At 42.3% G+C, this 19,560-nt stretch overlaps 1 protein-coding gene across 1 annotated transcript in view; it reads left to right on the forward strand.

The window, feature by feature from the left end:
- Nucleotides 1-19,041, forward strand: part of FGF10 (fibroblast growth factor 10) — an 86,488-nt gene extending 67,447 nt beyond the window's left edge. The window contains exons 2-3 of the mRNA XM_035100430.3: nucleotides 8,632-8,735; nucleotides 14,771-19,041. Of these exons, the coding sequence (XP_034956321.1) occupies nucleotides 8,632-8,735; nucleotides 14,771-14,989 (323 nt within the window). The 3' untranslated portion in view covers nucleotides 14,990-19,041. The remainder of the gene's footprint in view (nucleotides 1-8,631; nucleotides 8,736-14,770) is intronic.
- The last annotated feature ends 519 nt before the right edge of the window (nucleotides 19,042-19,560 follow it).

Consider the following 19,560-nt stretch of genomic DNA (forward strand, 5'->3'; position numbering starts at 1 on the left):
GGACTCTTACCAAAGGGCTCCCAGGGTCCTGGTACCACCCATGAACAAATTGTTCCTGGATCTGGGAACTGATCTTCCTTGAATGCTATAATATGTAGATTTCCTGAACATTCAGTTGATAGACCAGTAGTCCTAGCCTATGTAGTAATTTCCTGTTATAGCAAATTGCTGTTTCATCACCAACCTTTGACTCTTTCCACAGTTGCCTGTGATTTTCTTTGAATGCATTCAGTTTGCTTGTCACTATTTTTTAAAAGAATGTGAGTGCAAAGAAGTTAGGAAACAATGTTCACAACCACATAGGGCTCTTGCTAATGATCCCCCCTTGTGGGGCAAGATGACCAGCCATTCTTTTTCTCCCTTGTCATTTTGTGTAATGAGTACTTGCTTTAACTATAAAAGGGCAGTTGATTTTAAGGTAAGTATATTTGGCTCCTCTGGGGAACATGCTCCAGACTTCAGGGACCTATAAAGCGAGCACATGCAATGTCCACAGGGCATATCTCATGTTGATATTTGGAATGTTTCTAATTATAATGAGTTGGGAATGATTCGGGCACTGAGAACCATGCTTTTACAGTGGATGTGGTCAAGTGAGATTTACCATAATTGTTGCAGTTTACAGAGTTCCGACTGCAAAAGAAAAACCATCAGTGTGCTATCTGTCTTAAAACAATTATAGAGAGACCACAAGTGTGTGTTCCCAAAATTCCAGAGGGAGCAAACACGAATTGAGCAACTACTGACGAGAATCGGTAACATTGTTTTATGGCTTTTTTGCTTGTTGCCGATGTCGTCTTCTGTTTTACACATCTAGCAGAGGTAAATGCTTTTTATCATTAAAACGGTTGTTTCCAGCTTTCATTATCTGAACCTTCCTGGGGAACCTCAGAGCCTTAGAGACTGTGAGCCTTCACAATCACTAAAATCAATCAGGAACACCAGCTTAATGCAACCACACTTGCACGGGTCAAATGGCAAGATAACCCCCCTCCTTCTTCCTTGGTTGCAGCTTCACAGATGTAGGAAAACTAAGAAGGTGGAGCAACCCCTATTAGCCTGCTCAATCCACCAGAGCCTACAGGGGAAGTTGCTAAGTCACTGAGGATTTGAGAACAATTGGCGACTCTTGCTTCATTTAGGCAGCCAGTCGAAGCCATTTCCCAGGATGTGGCCGCTGTTGCATGCTGGCAGTTTCTAGGAACCACGGGTGAAAACTGAGCGCAGGGTAGGACCAAAGTTAAGCAAACCACCTCAGAAGGAGCATGATGCGGCCCCCACTACCCCTCCCCTAACACCCCATACACCCCAGTAAATAATGATAATAATAATAATTATGATGATATGTTAAGGTAAGAGTTGAAAGGTTAAATTCAGGGCAGGGGTACACATGCAAGGCCCCAAATCTGACGCTGGGTTGTGTATCAGATCTTCACGCAACTAGGGACCTTTCTGCACTTACCATATACAGTTGCTGTTGAACCCGGATTGTAGCTGATGGTCTGTTCCTTTGGTCACATGTCACTGTGATTACAGAGTGAGTAAAGGGCTTTCATTTCCATACTAGAAGCAAGTTGTTCCTAAACCGAGGAAAGTGAATAGGCTGTAGTCACACCCCTTATTTAATAATAATAATAATAATAATAATAATAATAATAATAATAATAATAATAATAATAATTTATTTATACCCCGCCCATCTGGCCGGGTTCCCCCAGCCACTCTGGGCAGCTTCAAACAAAATATTAAAATACAGAAATCCATCAAACATTAAAAGCTTCCCTAAACAGGGCTGCCTTGAGATACCTTCTAAAGGTCTGGTAATTGTTGTTCTCTTTGACCTCTGGTGGGAGGGCATTCCACAGGGTGGGTGCCACTACCGAGAAGGCCCTCTGCCTGGTTCCCTGTAACTTGGCTTCTCGTAGCGAGGGAACCGTCAGAAGGCCCTCAGCGCTGGACCTCAGTGTCCGAGCAGCACGATGGGGGAGGAGATGCTCCTTCAGGTATACTGGACCGAGGCCGTTTAGGGCTTTAAAGCTCCGCACCAACACTTTGAATTGTGCTCGGAAACGTACTGGGAGCCAATTTACCCTCGTATTCCTCCAGCCAGCAAATGTCAGAGAATGAGAACATGCAAGAGGGCATTTGTGGTGTGTGTGTGTGTGTGTGTGTGTGTGTGAATGATGCCTAGCATTCTCAAATTCTAATCCTGTAGATTAGAAGGGAAACTCTGTGTACACCTCAGCTATGGTGAACTACCTTATTGTGATGACATTTTGTCTGTAGCTAATGACTGCTGTCACGGGGAAGCACTTTGGCCCAGTACCACTGTCTCTTATCTACCAAATCTCTCCTCTGAACTGAGCTCACAAAGTGTCAGCTTGCACCGGTCAGAGGGAAATGGTGTCTCCCATGACACACCCACCAGCCTCAGCCCCTTCACTCAGAAGCTGGGATGATGCTTGCACACATGCCACACGAATGAAAATATTAGGCAGACCTTACTGATCTTTCACAAAAGCTGTAAAAAAATTTTACAAATAAAGAAAAAGTGGAGGTGGGAGTAGTACAGTATATTCCTGTGTATAATACTACTTTTTAACCCAGGAAAATCTTCTCAAAAGTCGGGGGTCATCTTATACGCTGGGTCGTATTTCTTATACAGTGAGTATATCCCAAACTCTATATTTTAACTGGAAAAGTTGGGGGTCGTCTTATACGCCCAGTCGTCTTGTACGCCGGAATATACGGTATGTCATTCCTAAATATTAGTTGAATAATGGTGACGTCGTGCGGCAGCATGCCAGAAAATCATGAGGCTCTTTTTAAAAGCCCAGCAGCTATACCACTATAAATGATAAGTGCGGGAAGGCCCTTTCACAAAGGTGTTGTTTTTTTAAGGCAAGTCCAATGGAATGCTCTGAGAAACCTCCCAGCAAGCAAGAATTCTGGCAAATAGCTGGACAGAGATCTAGTGACTAAGATTCATGGCTGAAAGGGGGTTTGAACCCAAGTGCCCCTGGATTTGTACTCTGCACTGTTACTTTCACTTGGCTTGAATATTTTCCAGAAGTGAAACTTTTCAAATGTTTTGTTGTTTGGGTTAAGCAAGCACAGTGTTGTTTTGAACAACTATGCATGGGATTCAACTCAGTTGTTGCATGTGCAGAACGAGGTCCATTCACACAGCGGCACTTCCAACCCCCTTAAAGGCAGAACAGAAAAGGTTTAGGGGGTCACAGGGTGCATGCAAGGAGGCAGCCTTGTTGCACACGGAGACCTTGTTCCCTGTGTGCATACCACACTTTGTGCTACATTGAATTCCAGCCAGTATTTTTAATATTTTGCATTGGGTCCTATTATTCCCATTGAGAGCCAGTTTATAAATTACACAGAATGAGATGGGAGATCCTATGGTAGGAGAATGTTTGGGTATACCACTACATCACACACTTTTCAATTATGACCCTAATTATTATTCTCCAACAACAAAATTATCCATATGTAGCCAGCTAACAAACCAGACTGACAGCATAGCGCTCTGCCCAATCTGCGAGTTTATTGTGTGCAGGAAGTGTGTTTTTATGAAAAGAATAAGACAGACAGACACACATGCAACCTAAAATGGTAGATCCCAGAATTTCATCACCTCTGGCAAGTACTTTATTCTGCACAATATGTAGAACAGCTGAGCTCTGGATCTGCCGAGAGGCAAGAAGCAGAAATGCCTTGTACATCTGATATTTTGTGCTATTTTCAGAGAGCTATTTGGGACCAAACTATATGTGACATTAATTGCGTGGTTTTCTCTTGAGTGCAAGCTTTTTCCTTCGGAAAATGGCAATCTGGATCAGGGCCATGACTTAGGAGGTAGGTTCACTCCTGCATCTGCCATTTGAATTGACGGGGTCGGGAGGAGGCTACAAAGGGTTAATGCCCCCTATCACCCACATCAGGGTTCTGATCTTGTGAAAGAAAAACTGAAGGACAAATGTAATAAAAGGAGCTTTTATTGTGGGTTTGGGGAAACTAGATGTTGCTGAACTACAACTCCCATAATCCCTACCCATTGGCTGTGATTGCTGAGGCTGATAGATGTTGTAGTTCAACATCATTTGGGAGCCCTGAAGTTCCCCACACCTGCTTTTGCAGCCTTATTACTAAGAGAGAGAAAGTTTTAAGTGGATATCGTTACTTCAGGCATCAATATCTCCAGCGCTATTAGAGAAATAGTAATCTGGCAACTTAAAAAATCAATAAGGAACTTTGTGGGAAATTGTGAAACTATTTAAGAGCTGTCTTCCAAGCCCACAGCTTATACAACATTGTTGCAGTCTAATGATGTGCTTTTATGTTCCATTTTTACAGAACAGTGTCCTCACATGCTTTCTGTTATAGTTTGTGCTTTTTTTAGACATGCTTCTTCAACCCAGCCCTCCAGGCTTGGAAACTGACAAGATAAGGCCCAGATCCTGACTTTCCTTTAACATGCAGGCAAATGGCTCAAACACTCAGGCATGACAGGCATGTAGTTGTTTGCTGCTTTTCATGATTTATATCCTGTCTTTCATTCTAATGCCTTTTTATGGTGGCTTGCAACAAGTTGCAATAGTACAAAAAATCAACAGCCAAGATTTGCACATACATACACAGGGCAGCAGGCCTTACATCTCTGGCTGATGAATACAGCTTTCCTTTCTTTGGTTTTGCAGTCCCAGGGCAACTGTTGCTTGGAATCTTTCTTTCTTTCTTGAGTCGTATCTGCATTATGCTAGATAGACTGATGGTTCCTTTACAGATCCAACTAGCATCCTAAATAGGAAAGCAAGTTTTATAACCTCTTGAAAGAATATTGATGTTCTGTTTAAGGTATGGTCTGCCTTAGCGAAGAATTACAAGTTCTCCGGGAAGAGTGATTTGACTAACAGATTCTAGAGGCTTTAGGATTTCATGTATGTTGCGGTATTGTAAAACTGAACAGAAAATATCAACGGTTGTCAGGTTGAGCCATATAGATGTCACTCACGTAAGCCCAGAAATTCTAGTGAAGGTTCTAAGAACCAGTGAAGACTGTAAGACTGAGAGTGCGCACTCTTCAGGAGAGTACAGTGGTACCTCGACTTACTAATTTAATCCGTTCCAAACGGACCTTCGTAAGTCGAAAAATTCGTAAGTCGAAGCCAATGGGGGGGGGAGAATTTAAAAAAATCGTAAGTCGAAAAAAATCTGCATCCAAAATGCATCCAAACTGCATCCAAAATGGCGGACGGAACTTTGTTCGTAACTCGAAACATTCGTACGTCGAGTCATTCGTAAGTCGAGGTACCACGGTAAGTGAAGAGCTTCGAAGCATGGCTCTTCAGTTAGAAAGTGTTTGCCACATTCTGTAAGCCTTTGTTATGCCTGTTTGTTGAAGGTATGGCATTACAAAAGGGAAATGGAGCCACGCTTCTGTTCACTCTACTTTTATCTCTGCTACCTTCGCAACAACCTTTTCCAGTTACTCCCAAGAATATTGACCGGGCTAATGCAACCTACGGGGTTATAGGCAGGGATTTGAGTCCAGCTCTCCCATGCTAATACCTAACCTTTGAATTTTACCACTCCTTGAGAGTTGGCCTCAGAAGCCACAGTGCCCACAATCCTGATCCATCTCACTTTTTGCCAATTAAGCTAGAAATGCAGTGTAGCTGAACAGTAAATAGTGTGCACCTTGCAGGTCTAGACCACAAACCAACACAGTTAATGCAATGAAACCCCCAAGGTCGGGGCTTGTGTTTGGAGTAGAACAGGGTGGAGATAACTTGGAGTGTTAAGGTAAGCAGGAGGAGAAATTTGAAGGGAGTGTGGAGGGAGTTTGTCAATGGACAGTTGGAAAAGGAAGACAGTGGCAGGTAGAGGGGACTAGCTGGGTGCAGGTGAGTTTAGACCTGTGGTCTTCTGGGTGTTGTTGGATTTCAGCTCCTATTAGCCCCAGTCAACCTGGTCAATGGTTTGAGTTGTAGTCCAACAACACCCGCTGGCCTTCAGGTTCTCCATTCCTGGTTTAGTAGATTGCTAGTCCTAATTGCATTCACCCAAGATTTCAGTTTACTGTGGATTTGTTTTCATAGCTCATTAAAACTCTGCCTTTTATTTACTCTAAAGGGACGCGGGTGGCGCTGTGGGTTAAACCACAGAGCCTAGGGCTTGCCGATCAGAAGGTCGGCAGTTCGAATCCCCGCGATGGGGTGAGCTCCCGTTGCTCAGTCCCTACTCCTGCCAACCTAGCAGTTCGAAAGCACGAAGTGCAAGTAGATAAATAGGTACCGCTTTGGTGGGAAGGTAAACGGCGTTTCCGTGCGCTGCTCTGGTTCGGCATACATGACCTGGAAGCTGTACGCTGGCTCCCTCGGCCAGTAAAGCGAGATGAGCACCGCAACCCCAGGGTCGTCCGCGACTGGACCGAATGGTCAGGGGTCCCTTTACCTTTTGTTTTGTTTTGTTTACTCTGGGGAATTGTGAACTCAGGCCATAAAGGGTTTGCAGTGTTGCTGGTGCACCAAGACTATGACAGCATCATTACTGGTTTGCTTTAAACAAGCATAGTGGAACACATTCAAATTCCATTCCTGTGGCTTACAGTGTAAATGTGATAACTTCACTTCTGATGAGATTCTTCTAGGTTACCTAAATATGGGTAGAAAGGATAAATGTGAAGATGTGACCAAGTGTTTCTAGAAAAGTGTTGCATTATGATATATTGTACTAAAATGCACTGCATGGGCCAAGCGGCTGTATCAAAGCAAAATACATGGCTGGACCATTCCAATCCTCAACACTTGCCAGTTTCAGATTTAAACAATCTGCTTTCCCACTCTACGGCACCCAGAAGTTTCACAAACATTTGAAAAATGATACTTTATTAGTCGATCCAACTGCAGTTTGTTTTAATGTGTTGCAATCCTTACAACTATAATATGATAAAAATATATAATTCAATTTGAAACCATTTGAGCATAAACTAATAAAATTCCTTGAAAATGCTAATGCTGTGAGGAATTAATCCAACCTAGCATTGCAACAGAACCCACAACAAACAAATATGTCCTTATGAAATAATAGCTTGTGTTCTTCCCCATTTCTGTCTAACAAGCGAAGGACCAAAAGCATATCAATCACGACAGGGAAAAGATGCCAGCTGAAGCGACAGTGGGAAACAGCTAGGCCGTCCCTACCATTTGCCAACGGCGGATTGCAGCAGAGTGCACATAATCAGGCTGACCATTTTCTCCTTCCTATTTAACAAAAATAGATTAAGATGGACAGAAATTTTTTTGCCCCTTTCTTTTTGAGACTGCCATGCCATCTGTGATCTCCATGAGTCAGCTACCAGGCGGCACCAGTCTGTCTGTACGGCGTTTAACATGTGATGGGCTCCACACCCCATGACCATTGAACCACATAACTGTAGCGTTTCCAACAAATGGTGGCTCTGGAGTCCATGTCTGAAGATTGAGTTCCATTTGATTCTAACTGGAGAAGTCAGCACTGATCGGATTTATTTTCACCCTCGCATTCGCACTCCGCCCTTCCTCCACCCTTAACAAAAGACTTGACTATATAGGGAACTTGGCTTTGAAATTGATGCAAGGGCACAATCTGATTTAGGAAGGGTCTCGTATATGACATGCCACTGTGCTTGTCCTAATTCACACACAGTGTCTAGGACAGCACAAAGGTCTCTGAAATCTGTACCCATGCATCTCTTTTTAAAAATGCCGCCAGCATTTAGAGATTTTGGTTATATCAAGTAGTATAAACGTTTTAAAAATAAATGAATATGCAAGATTTCAGACAGCTACTATAAGACCAAAGAGGTATGTAGATTAGTGTTGATATGTTTTGTGTATGTGTGTATATGGCCAATAAAGCTAATCTGCTTTTTAAAGTGTGTATTTGGAAGCGCTGGACATGTACATACAGCCCATCCCTGTGAAGCTCTGCCCATAGTGGTTTGGGGCGAGTGAGGGAAGCTAAACATATTTTATTATGAACAGACTGGAGTGGTTTTTCTGTTATCTGACTGAGCAAGACAATGTGTGGCATCAGAGTTAGCCTAACTATACCCCAGAATGTCAAACACGCTTGCCAAGAGTGGATGGATCAGCTTTATATGGCTGGGAGATTTAGTTTTATCTTAATGTCCTAAAAGGAATAAAGTGCTTACCACTGTTTCTGTGTTTTGGGATGACTCTGCCGTTCTATTGCCATATGCTATAGATTTAATTTAATGCTGTGGTTCCTATGTCTCTTTTGATAAATTTCAGTGAAAATCTACACTAAGAAGGGTTGAGCTATTTCAATATTTATGGAGTTTCAAATAGAGGAATAGGAAAGGAAACACGGTAATTGAAACAACATTTGTGTATATTCTTGCCGTGAAAGTTTCTGAAGCGGGTTTGTCAGTCGCTCTGGATATTAACAGGATTTGAGTGAGGTTTGAAAAGATCCATTTTAATTCTAGCTCTTTATCATAGTTATCCAAAACATCCGCCCTCCCCCCCCAACCTCTCTCTCCCTGCTTTAATGATGAGATTCCAAATCCTAGACCTGAACCATTCTCGTTTTCCTTTTCTCCTTGGATTGTAGGCATATTGGAGATAACATCAGTAGAAATTGGAGTTGTAGCAGTTAAATCCATTAGCAGCAACTATTATCTAGCCATGAACAAGAATGGAAAAGTCTATGGTTCGGTAAGTATGTTTTCTCTGCCTTTATTTATTTAATCTGTTGTATACTGTTCCTACGCTGGTCCCATTGTGCTGAGCAGGACTGTTGAACACGCATGTTTTTGGAATTGGGCTGAAAGAGAGTCTGCTAACTAGTTCTCAGAAGCAGTTGATTTTTACTTCTAGATATATATATATATACAGGAGTAATATATCATCTATGAACAAGTTTTAGCATAGATTATGGCATTTGATTCGAGGCCATGTTAACTGAAGGTTTAGAGCACTGTTCTTCAACCTTTGGTCTCCAGATATTATTGGACTACAATTCCCATCAACCTAAGCCAATGTACCAATGGTCAGGGAAGTTGGAAGTTGTGGTCACAAAACATCTGGACACTCAAGGTTGAAGAATATTGGTTTTAAAAAATATAAATATCCAGCCTTGATCCTCTTAGCATCTCACCTCAATCTTCTTCCCAAACCTTTTGCAGTCCTATTAAATTCCCCCCATCTATTAATCCTCTGTATAGTTTTGAAAGCAACCCTTTTGCTCTATTTTTAGCCACCATTGAAATAGTTTCAAACATAGTGAGTGGTTTGAGAGTTCCTCCCCTTTTCCAGGATCATTAGATCTATCATTTTCTGATGATCTACAACTCAGCCCAAGAAGATGTCATAAATAGATATTTGTGGCTTTCTGGCCAAGCCCCATAATTTGTTGGAATCCCCATCTGGTTTCTTCCACTTTTCTCTCATGCCCAACTGTTTTAACCATATTGCCTCTTTAATGCTTTAATGCAACGAACATTGCTAGGTTGTGCCAGATGCTAAATGATACAGGACCATAGCTCAATGGTAGAGCAACTGCTTTGCATGAAGAAGGTCCCAGGTTCAATCTCAATGTAAGACCGGGAGATTTCCCCTGCCTGAAACCCTAGAGGGCCACTGCCAGTCAGTGTAGACATTACTGAGCTACATAGAGCAATGGTTTAAGGCAGTTTTTGATATTCCATATTCACTCTGCCTAATTCCTGAACTATAGGAAGCTGCTTTATCACTTCACACCATACATTCTAAAGCTCTTTGAAACCGCTTTAAACCATCATGGCTTACCCAAAAGACTTATGGAAGCTGTGATTTGTTAAGGGTGCTGAGAGTTGATAGGAGAATCCTGCTCCCCTCCCAGATCAGCAGTGGTGCAGCACCGGAAGTTGCGTAGAAGCAACTTCTGGGGCCGCTCTTCCCATGTGTGGGCACCAGAAATTGAGCAGGGTATGTGTAGAAGCAACTTCCGGTGCCGCTCTGCCCAATTTCCGGTGCCCACACATGGGAAGAACGGCACCCAAAATGGAGGCTCCCTGGCAGGTAGGAAATCCGGGGGATTTCTGGGATTTTTCTCCATTTGGGAGAACAGCGGGAAACGGATTAAAATCCGGGGGTTTCCCGCGAAAAACGGGATACTTGGCAGCTAAGGGCTTAACCGTCAATCCTTCTTCCCAGGGAACTAATGGAAAATGCATTAAGTCTTTGTTGATGGCAGGGAGTGGAAAGGGGCCCTTTGGCATCCAAAACATGGGCCCTTCTACTGAGCTATGGCTCTTTCCCTAATTATGAAGCCACCTCCTACCAGGTCAAACTATTTTTCTTCTCAGCAGTGGCGCCCTCCCTGTGGAATATCCCCCCATCAGATGTCAAGGAGATAAATAACTATATACCTTTTAGAAGACATCTGAAGGCAGCCCTGTGTCAGGAAGTTTTGTTATGTTATTATGTATGTCGGAAGCCACCCATGGTGGCTGGGGCAACCCAGCCATATGCGTGGGGTATAAATTATTATTATTATTATTATTATTATTATTATTATTATTATTATTTGATCCCTTTAACTGGTGATGCCAGGGATAGAACCTGGAAACGTCTGCCTGCCAATCATGTGTTCTACCACTGAGCTATTGTCCCTCCTTTCAAGGTAAAACTACCTCTTCAGTCTTGGGTCGGCAATGCTCCACTCATGACTCAAACAAGCAGCTAGAGAATTCTCTCATCAGCTCGTTTCGCCTAGGAAGCTGGGTGTTAATTATTTCAAGAAATGCTTATATTTGCTTCCTGGATTAAATAGCCCCTGAAATATCATGCTATTTAAACTTCATTGCTGCCTATGAAAATAAACACCTGCCATTCAGTAGCTACACAGTTTGAAAGCCATGTTATGAAATCTTGAATAAAACTGAAGCCCAGCTGCATTATTTTTTTAAATAAAAAAATCAAAAGCTTTTAAGTAATTTTCAGGTGTGTGTTCCGTTTTCTTTTCACCATTTTTGCCAAACAAACTTGCCATGATATGTCTCTCGCAACAGTGTTGTAACATCGCGTAATGTGAAAGCAGAACTGCAGCAGTTAATTAGAGAAGTGGGATTTGAGATCAGCTCGCTCAGTTTGCAAAAAAAAGGGGGGGGAGACAATGCCTGCTGCTTGCAATTTCTAAAAATACTTCTATTTTAAAAATAATTTCTATTGTTGCCCAACAAATCAGGTGTGCCTTTTCGGCTTGTTAAAAATGATTTAATGGATTGGTTTAATCAAGCCGCAGTTCTCCAAGCTAGACGTTGATCCATAACATATTCATGCCCACCTGTTGACTTCCTATGTCACAGCGCAATCCTGACAATGTCTCATCAGAAGTAAATCTTACTCAGTTCATGGAGGCTTACTCCCAGGTAAATGTGATTAGGATTGCAGTCTCAACTCCAAACATCTAAAATTCACAAAATATTCAATGTTAATTTTTTTAAAATTAAGTTGTTCGAGATTGATCTTTCCTCCTCCCGTTAAGTCAAAGAAGGAATGCCTGCCTGCAAAATAGGTATTTTAAAATTGCATATTTTTCCAGAGGCCGCCATATAATCAGAACAATGGGACCCACATGCTCATGATCCAGATTTGGTTGTCTGGAATTGAGATCAAAATACCAGTGGGTAGAGAGTGAAAGTTCCCTATTGGCTCTGGTACGCAGAACGTTTTGTACCTTTGCACCAAACCCATGATTAACAGGTTATTTTATAACTTTTCCAAAACGTTCTAGTTAGAACTTTTATTCCCAACAAGACCTCCTATGCCTGGATTCAGACTGGCATAGAAGTTTTGCTTTTATAAGCAGATGGATATGAAAAATAGCCTCAATAAATTTTTCCTAAAAGCTCTCAAAAATTTCCAGCCTAGTTTTTCCAATAAGATATGAGGCATGTGCAGAACATGTGCTAGTGCAGAGCAAAGGCGAAATCAGTTCATAGACTTGATGCTCAACAGAAACTCCATGGAGCTATGCTCATGCAGGGATGGGGAAGAGAGACTATTCACTTCACACATATACAGCCACACTTTGAAATTTGCATTTCCCTGAATTTTGCAATGCAGTTCTCTTGGCAAGTAGCATCTATGAAAATATACACACACTTGGGTAAAGCTTGCATAAAAGTGCACATATTAGTGCAAATAGCATGCAAAAATGCATTCTATAAGGGGGAAATAATATTCAAAAAATGTGTATTAGGCAAAAAATGCATACAAATGTGTGCATATTAGGAGAAATTCACACTATAAATCTGATGAACTGTTACGAGAACTTTTTAAAAAACAAAATCACAAACTGATGTGGAGAATTTAAGAGTGGGAAAATGAAAACAAAGAGAAACCAAAATTCTCTAATTTGCCAATCCCTATCCTCTTGTTTGAGTCACATACAGTGTTACCTCGGTTTACGAACAGTCCTGCTTACGAAGTCCTGTTTACAAAGTTTGGTGTGTACAAACTCCGCAAAACTAGAAGTAGTGTTCCGGTTTGCGAACTTTACCTCTGTCTACGAATGAAATCCGAATGGTGGAAGGGCACTGGTGGCGGGAGGGAAAGCACACCTCAGTTTAAGAACGGATTTGGTTTAAGAACGGACTTCAGGAATGGATTAAGTTCGTAAACTGAGGTACCACAGTATGTATCACTGATTAGGCCCTAAAAGCCCTAAACAGCCTCGGTCCAGTACACCTGAAAGAGCGTCTCCACCCCCATCATTCTGCCCGGACACTGAGGTCCAATACCGAGGGCCTTCTGGTGGTTCCCTCATGTGAGAAGCCAAGTTACAGGGAACCAGGCAGAGGGCCTTCTCGGTAGTGGCGCCCGCCCTGTGGAATGCCCTCCCATCAGAGGTCAGAGAGAAAAACAGCTAGCAGATTTTTAGAAGACATCTGAAGGCAGCCCTGTTTAGGGAGGCTTTTAATGTTTAATCGATTATTTTATTTTATTTTTCTGTTGGAAGCCACCCAGAGTGGCTGGGGAAACCCAGTCAGATGGGTGGGGTATAAATAATAATAATAATAATAATAATAATAATAATAATAATAATAATAATAATAATAATAATATATTATTATTATTATTATTATTATTATTATCATCATCATCATCATCAGGGGAGCTCTGTACAGGGAGCCTCCGCCTCTCCTGTTGACTAGCACTTCGCCCAGTGAGAGCAGCAGCAGCGGGTCAGGTGGGGGAAATCAGGAAGTTAGTGAGTTGGAGGCATCGGGGCCCAGCTATGCTAGAGAGCCATTGCAACGCCCTGACCCACAGGTGGAGGGGAACAGGCCGCCCCTTCCGGCGCCCGAATTAAGGCATGCCACCAAACATAAGGTCGGGAGGAGGCGTTTCGGGGTGCCCAAACTCTTATGCAAGGCACGCAACAGGAAACGTCCACTCCCGGATTCTGCGAGTGACTGAGAGGTCATATTTTCTGCTATCTCTGCACTGTAAAACTCTTAAAGACAGAGCAGACTCAGGCGTCTTTACTCAAGGCGCAACAGCACCATTACAATTATTATTATTATTATTATTATTATTATTATTATTATTATTATTATTATTTTAGTTTCCTTGGAAAGCAGGAGGAAGGCATTTTAAATGAATTAGATTAAATTTACTTTCCTATGCTTCTTTCTTTTTCAAAAAAAGAAAGAAAGAAATACCCACCACACAGGAAACTACCTCATACTGACTGCCTTATACAGAGTCATATCATTGGTCCGTATTCAGATCATTAGCTCAGTATTGTCTGCTCTGACTGGCTGTGGCTTTCCGGGATTTCAGAGAGGAGGCTCCCTCAGCCCTACCTGGAAATGCTGGGATTGGACCTGGGACCTGTAAGCAAAGCCAGTGCTATACCCCAGAGCTACAGCCCCTCTCCTTTAAGAACAGCAGTGGAGCTAAGAACGTGTGAGTCGAGCTAGACACCAAGTGTGGTGTGGCTTGTGGAATTTGGCTGTTCTGATAGATGCCTGAATGTGCCCAATGCAAATGTGGCCTGAATCTTCTCTACTATCCTAAGAGTTTGTGCTCATCACACTCTCTTTGATGGGTTGGGTACTGCTTCAGCGTGATCAGATCCCATGCCACACTCCTCTAATATTTGACATGGGAAGAAATCAACTGGGTAGGTGGCTGGGTGAATGAATGGTGCAATTGCTTCCCACATGAGCCCAGCTGCAATCTGAAGTTTTTTCCCTTCTAGGCATGAATGCTGCAGTGTGGGGCACAACCCTGTGAAAGAAGTCGTGTAAAAATTAACACACACACACACACCCCAAAAAGTATATGCAAGTTCATATCCACATCAAGCATTTAAAGCATTAACAGTTATGGAGAAACCTGGGAATTGCAGTTTGGCAAGAGTGCTAGGAACTGCAGCTCTTTGACCCTACACCAGGCTTCCTCAACCTCGGCCCTCCAGACGTTTTGAGACTACAATTCCCATCATCCCTGACCACTGGTCCTGCTAGCTAGGGATCATGGGAGTTGTAGGCCAAAAACATCTGGAGAGCCGAGGTTGAGGAAGCCTGCCCTGCACAATCTACAGTTTACATGATTTTCTATGATTGTTAAAGTGGTATAATAGTGCTTTGAATGTACAGTGCAGATGTGCCCAAAGTTTACCAATTCTTTCTTTCTTGCATCACTTTGCATTCTAACCTTCTCTCTGTACATGTGTTTCTTTCTTCCGTGTGAAACAGAGGGAGTTTAACAATGACTGCAAACTAAAGGAGAGAATAGAAGAAAACGGATACAATACGTACGCATCTCTGTTTTGGAGAAACAACGGAAGGCAAATGTTTGTGGCCTTGAACGGAAAGGGAGCCACGAGGAAAGGACAGAGAACCAGGAGGAAAAATACAACCGCTCATTTTCTCCCCATGGTTGTCGAGCAACAGATGAAGGGCCTGTTCTATTGATAGCAGTTGAACCAAAGATCATTTGTCAGGAATACTTGGTAATCCTCTTGAAGAGGAAAGGCAGAAACAGTGCAGACGTCTGCTTGATTGAAAAGAGGGGGGAAGCCTTTGAAGGTTTTGTGCTCTCTGCTGGCACGTGAAGTACTTCTAATTAGTTCTGTGTCATATCTTATAATCAAGACACAAGCTGAATCAAATGGGATGGGAGCTCTTTCCAGTGTGAACAAAATTATTATTATTATTAATATTATTATTTTTCTCCGCGATAGAACTTGAAGGACATGAGACAATGTATGGAATGATGTTGGGGGAAAGTTATTTATGGAATACTAACTCATATCAAAGACCTTCATTGCTCATTCAGGCCTAATGATCCCATGGACAGTTAGGCACAGAAGCATTTACTGGAAATTCGTGGATCCTCATATGCAGTGATAAAGAAGATTCTGGAATGGTCTTGTGAAAGAAATGAATAGGATTAAGAAATATAAGCACATTAGAGTAAAACTGTTCTAACAAAATAAATAGTATGGTTCCCCCGCCTTGTATGCTTATGCCATGCTTTTGTACTTCTCCCTAAGTTATTTATTTAATAGGATGTTAAATATCTTTCTTCTCTCTTTTTTGTTTGTTCGTTTGAAGGATTTTCTCAGTTGCGTTGTCCTTTTTCCTTCCCTGTGTTTTGTACAAGATTGACCAAGTCAGATGTCAAAAAGCTCACACAAGTGTCCAATAGCAGAGAATAGATAAGGCTAGGGCTGTGGTTTTTGTTTGATCTTGTTTGTTTGTTTGTTTGTTTGTTTGTTTTTCCTCTTGAAACTGGGTTTCTTTTTTTCTTTTTTTAATTTTGCACTTAAAATCAATAGGATCAGATATGCATAGGAACTGCAACGTGACCTGTGTGTTTGTGTGTGTGGTTTTTGTCAGCATCACTGAGTCTTTCCCTGCCACAGGAACAAAGGTTCTCATCCTGCATCATCTGATGTGTCTTGCTGCTGTTTTGAAATGGGCTGAGTTGAACTGGTACCCAGGTGTGCATTTCTCTCCAACTTATTTCAGTTAAATGCCTGCTCCCAAAGATGCTGAAATTTAAGCAGAGCTCTTCAGCAGGTTTTGCGGAACAGACCGTAAATGCATCCAACTGCATCATATATTGGTGTGATCATATGTTTTCAGACTAAAGCTGAATTAAGTCTATGGAGCTGCTAACATCTGACAGAACAAATTTGCCTTCTCCTCCTCCCCCTGGAAAAAAAAGTAAGACAGAAAAGAGCCAAATCTTTTGACTGCAGTCAAACCATTTCAGAAAAGCCCGGGTGGAAGTGGTGTTGAAAAAAATGCAGCCTCAATCTGAATAATCTTCCCTTTTTTAACATAGGGCAGCTTCAGATGTTACATAGGACCTGAGGGAGATGATGTAAGAGTGAATGGCTCTGCTAGTGTAATGAAAACTTGCCTGTGGTCCTCTGGAGAGATGCAGGTGCTTCATATCTCTCTCTGTGGGAAAGATACTAACATTCCAACAAGGAGTGGGCCCATACTGCTCCTATGTAACATTTGGAAGCTGGCCTACAGCTCTTCATCCTCATACTGGCTTTGGATACAGCATACATACCACTGGTGTGAAATAGCAAAAGTTAGTGGTAGCCCCTATTACAGTCATTTGGAAACAACAGGGAATATGTCCTTAGCTGGAGATATATGGGGTTGGGTTGGATGTTCATTTGCTATCTGATGAGAGCATTGTGCATCAACTCTTGTGATCTCATCCCCTTGCTTTTGAAAACCTGAGGAACAATGGCTGAGTGCAAAATGACGGAACATGTAAGTGGGGCGGTCAACTTTTTGTGCAAAACGGGCAGCAGCGGGCCCTAGAAACACCAGGGACTGATCAGCAAGACCGAGTAGTTGCCCCTTGCCTCTCTCGTGTCAACACTGTGATAGTTTGGAGAGTTAGCTGTACCTCTGAGATAGGAGCGGGCGAGAGCATTCTGTCAGCTTTATGCCATTTTAATTTTATCCCTTTCTTTGTTTCACTGAAAAGAACCAATAACATATAAGGCACCCCAAGCCAGCTTTGCTTTGCTCACCATGCACATGGCAATGTGCCGAGAGCCGGTGACAGGCCCTTGTGTCTTTTATCTGACTGGAACCTAACACAGAAGAACTGCATAGTCCTTTCTCAAACCAACTTGGAGAAATAGTGATATCTGGAACCCCCTCCCTGCAAAGTGCCTCTGACTCACTGATAGCTTATACAAAGAGCAGACCATGTGATAAAACTATTCCTGGACTTTGCCCTTAGGGAGGGCATCAACATATACTGTATATACTCAGTGTAGAGAAATGAAGATACCAGGGAGATACCAGATTCCTTTCTAGCATTCTTCCCGATGGTTTTTTTGTTTAAATGTGTAGGGACTTTTCCATTCAAAGAGTGGGCTGAGGCAGTATAGCCTGGAAACAGTTTGACCATGTGATCTGCTGTTTGTGTAGACTAGACGTGAGACTGGAGGTCTTTAAGCTGTTGGGGATGCTTCAGCTCCGGATTGGGCAACATGGCATACAAGGTCCCCTCCAACTCTATGATTCTAACTCTAGAGCCCAGGATTTCCTGCATTTAGCAGGGAATGGGCTGTGTGGCCTACAAGTTCCCTTCCAACTCTATGATTCTGAATAAAGCTGTTTGCCCTCTTGTGGTAGACGTTTCATAACCCCTCACTGCCATTCTCGCCCACTTTAACACTGACTAGAATAATTACACTAAAGTGAACAGATCTACTCTGAAGTAAGTGACTTGAGGATTGCAGCCACTATTATTCATATGTGTATATAACTTCTGAAGAGCCAGTCTAAAAGCAACATCTTAAATGTTCTTCATTTATCGCATTATATACAATGGCTCTGAAATGCAATATTGGGCACATTTTTAAAATGAAGTGCTCCTATTTTCACAGCTTACACTGAGTAAATGCGATCTTCAGTTAAACATAATTATCAACTTTGTTCAATCTGGGGAAAAAACACCTATATGATTTTTTTTGTTTTACTTTTTTTTTTCCTTTAACGTTAGAAAGCTGTGGATAGTTCATCACTATAACCATAAAGAGATTCATTTTGTTAGAGCAAGTTAAGTAGAATACTGTACATCAAGCCAACATGTACCACTCTCTTCACATTGTATTCCACTAAATAAATGAATAAATGCGTATGTCTTCTTTGCAGTGTCTGTAGCGGGAAACAGAAGTAGTTTTGTTAATACTTTGATTTTGTTCAAAATGCTTTAAGGGACTATGTCGATGCTGTGACTTTGATATTTCTTGTCACGAAAGAAGTCAGTTTGGTTTCTCATTTTGTTTGGAAATAGATTTTGATACAGAGATTTGTTAATTGTGTCCCTTTTAAAAAAACAAACAAACTAATGTATAACCTCTACAAAGGCTGATGATTTTGCAATCTGTTGTTATCTATTAGCTACTTACCCGAGTCCCTGTTAAACCGCCATGAGGGGGAAACCTATATGCACAATCCATTATAGTGTGGAAGGGATTGGTATAGGGAAAACACTGCCTGGCTGCCCTTCACCCCATTTTTGGCATATGTGCAATGCGTCACTTGAGCCATGCAATATGGGCCATGGAAGGAGAGTGCATCAAACGTATCCTCATCCGGCTTTCCCTTGCACCTGGTTGCGAGTTACTCAGAATCCTTTGGCCAAAAGGCCCAGAACATTCAATTGAGCCCAATGCCAGTTCCTTCCTTTTTGGACCGTAGACGTGTGCTAGCATGGAATGTGCCTACAGCGTTCTCCTCGAAGTATGAAATGTTCAGGCTGTATTTCCTGAAGTCCCCCTTTTAAAAAGCACTTCCCTTATACATGGGATACACTAGGGCAGGCATCCCCAAACTTCGGCCCTCCAGGTGTTTTGGACTACAATTCCCATCTTCCCCAAACACCGGTCCTGTTAGCTAGGGATCATGGGAGCTGTAGGCCAAAACATCTGTAGGGCCGCAGTTTGGGGATGCCTGCACTAGGGAGTTCTTCTACACAACCCCCCCCCAGTGAAACACATGGCAATCCCAGTCTGATGTGGCCTGAGCCAACGATGCAGCCTTTGGACATGCGGCTAACATGGTGTGCTCCATATCTTGCTGGACTACAGCTCACATCGCCACTGGGCCTTGCTGATGCTGAGGTCCACCAACTTATGCAGGGCACCACATTGACTACCCTGGGGGCTAATGCACACCCTTAATTTCGTTTGTGGATGGAAAATTTAAAAATATGTGAAGCTACCGGCAGTGGGGTTTTTGAGATGCTGGAGGTAAATATCTGGTAACCTCAGAGTGAATAACGAAATGCTCGCTGTCATATCAGGAGAGCACTTCCCTTGCGTTACATTTGCTTTTGTTTTGTTTTCAAAGTGATAATTGCATCTGACAAGGCACCGTGGACCACCCACAACAAAAATTAAATGTTTGTTTGGCAAATAAAGGATTGAATGACCACTCTTCTGAACAGCATCTAGGGTACAAACAAGGTTCTCATGTCACAGAACCATTAACGTTGC

The sequence above is a fragment of the Zootoca vivipara genome, chromosome 10 (genome assembly GCF_965207765.1).
Source record: "Zootoca vivipara chromosome 10, rZooViv2.hap1.1, whole genome shotgun sequence".
NCBI classification, from domain to species: domain Eukaryota; kingdom Metazoa; phylum Chordata; class Lepidosauria; order Squamata; family Lacertidae; genus Zootoca; species Zootoca vivipara.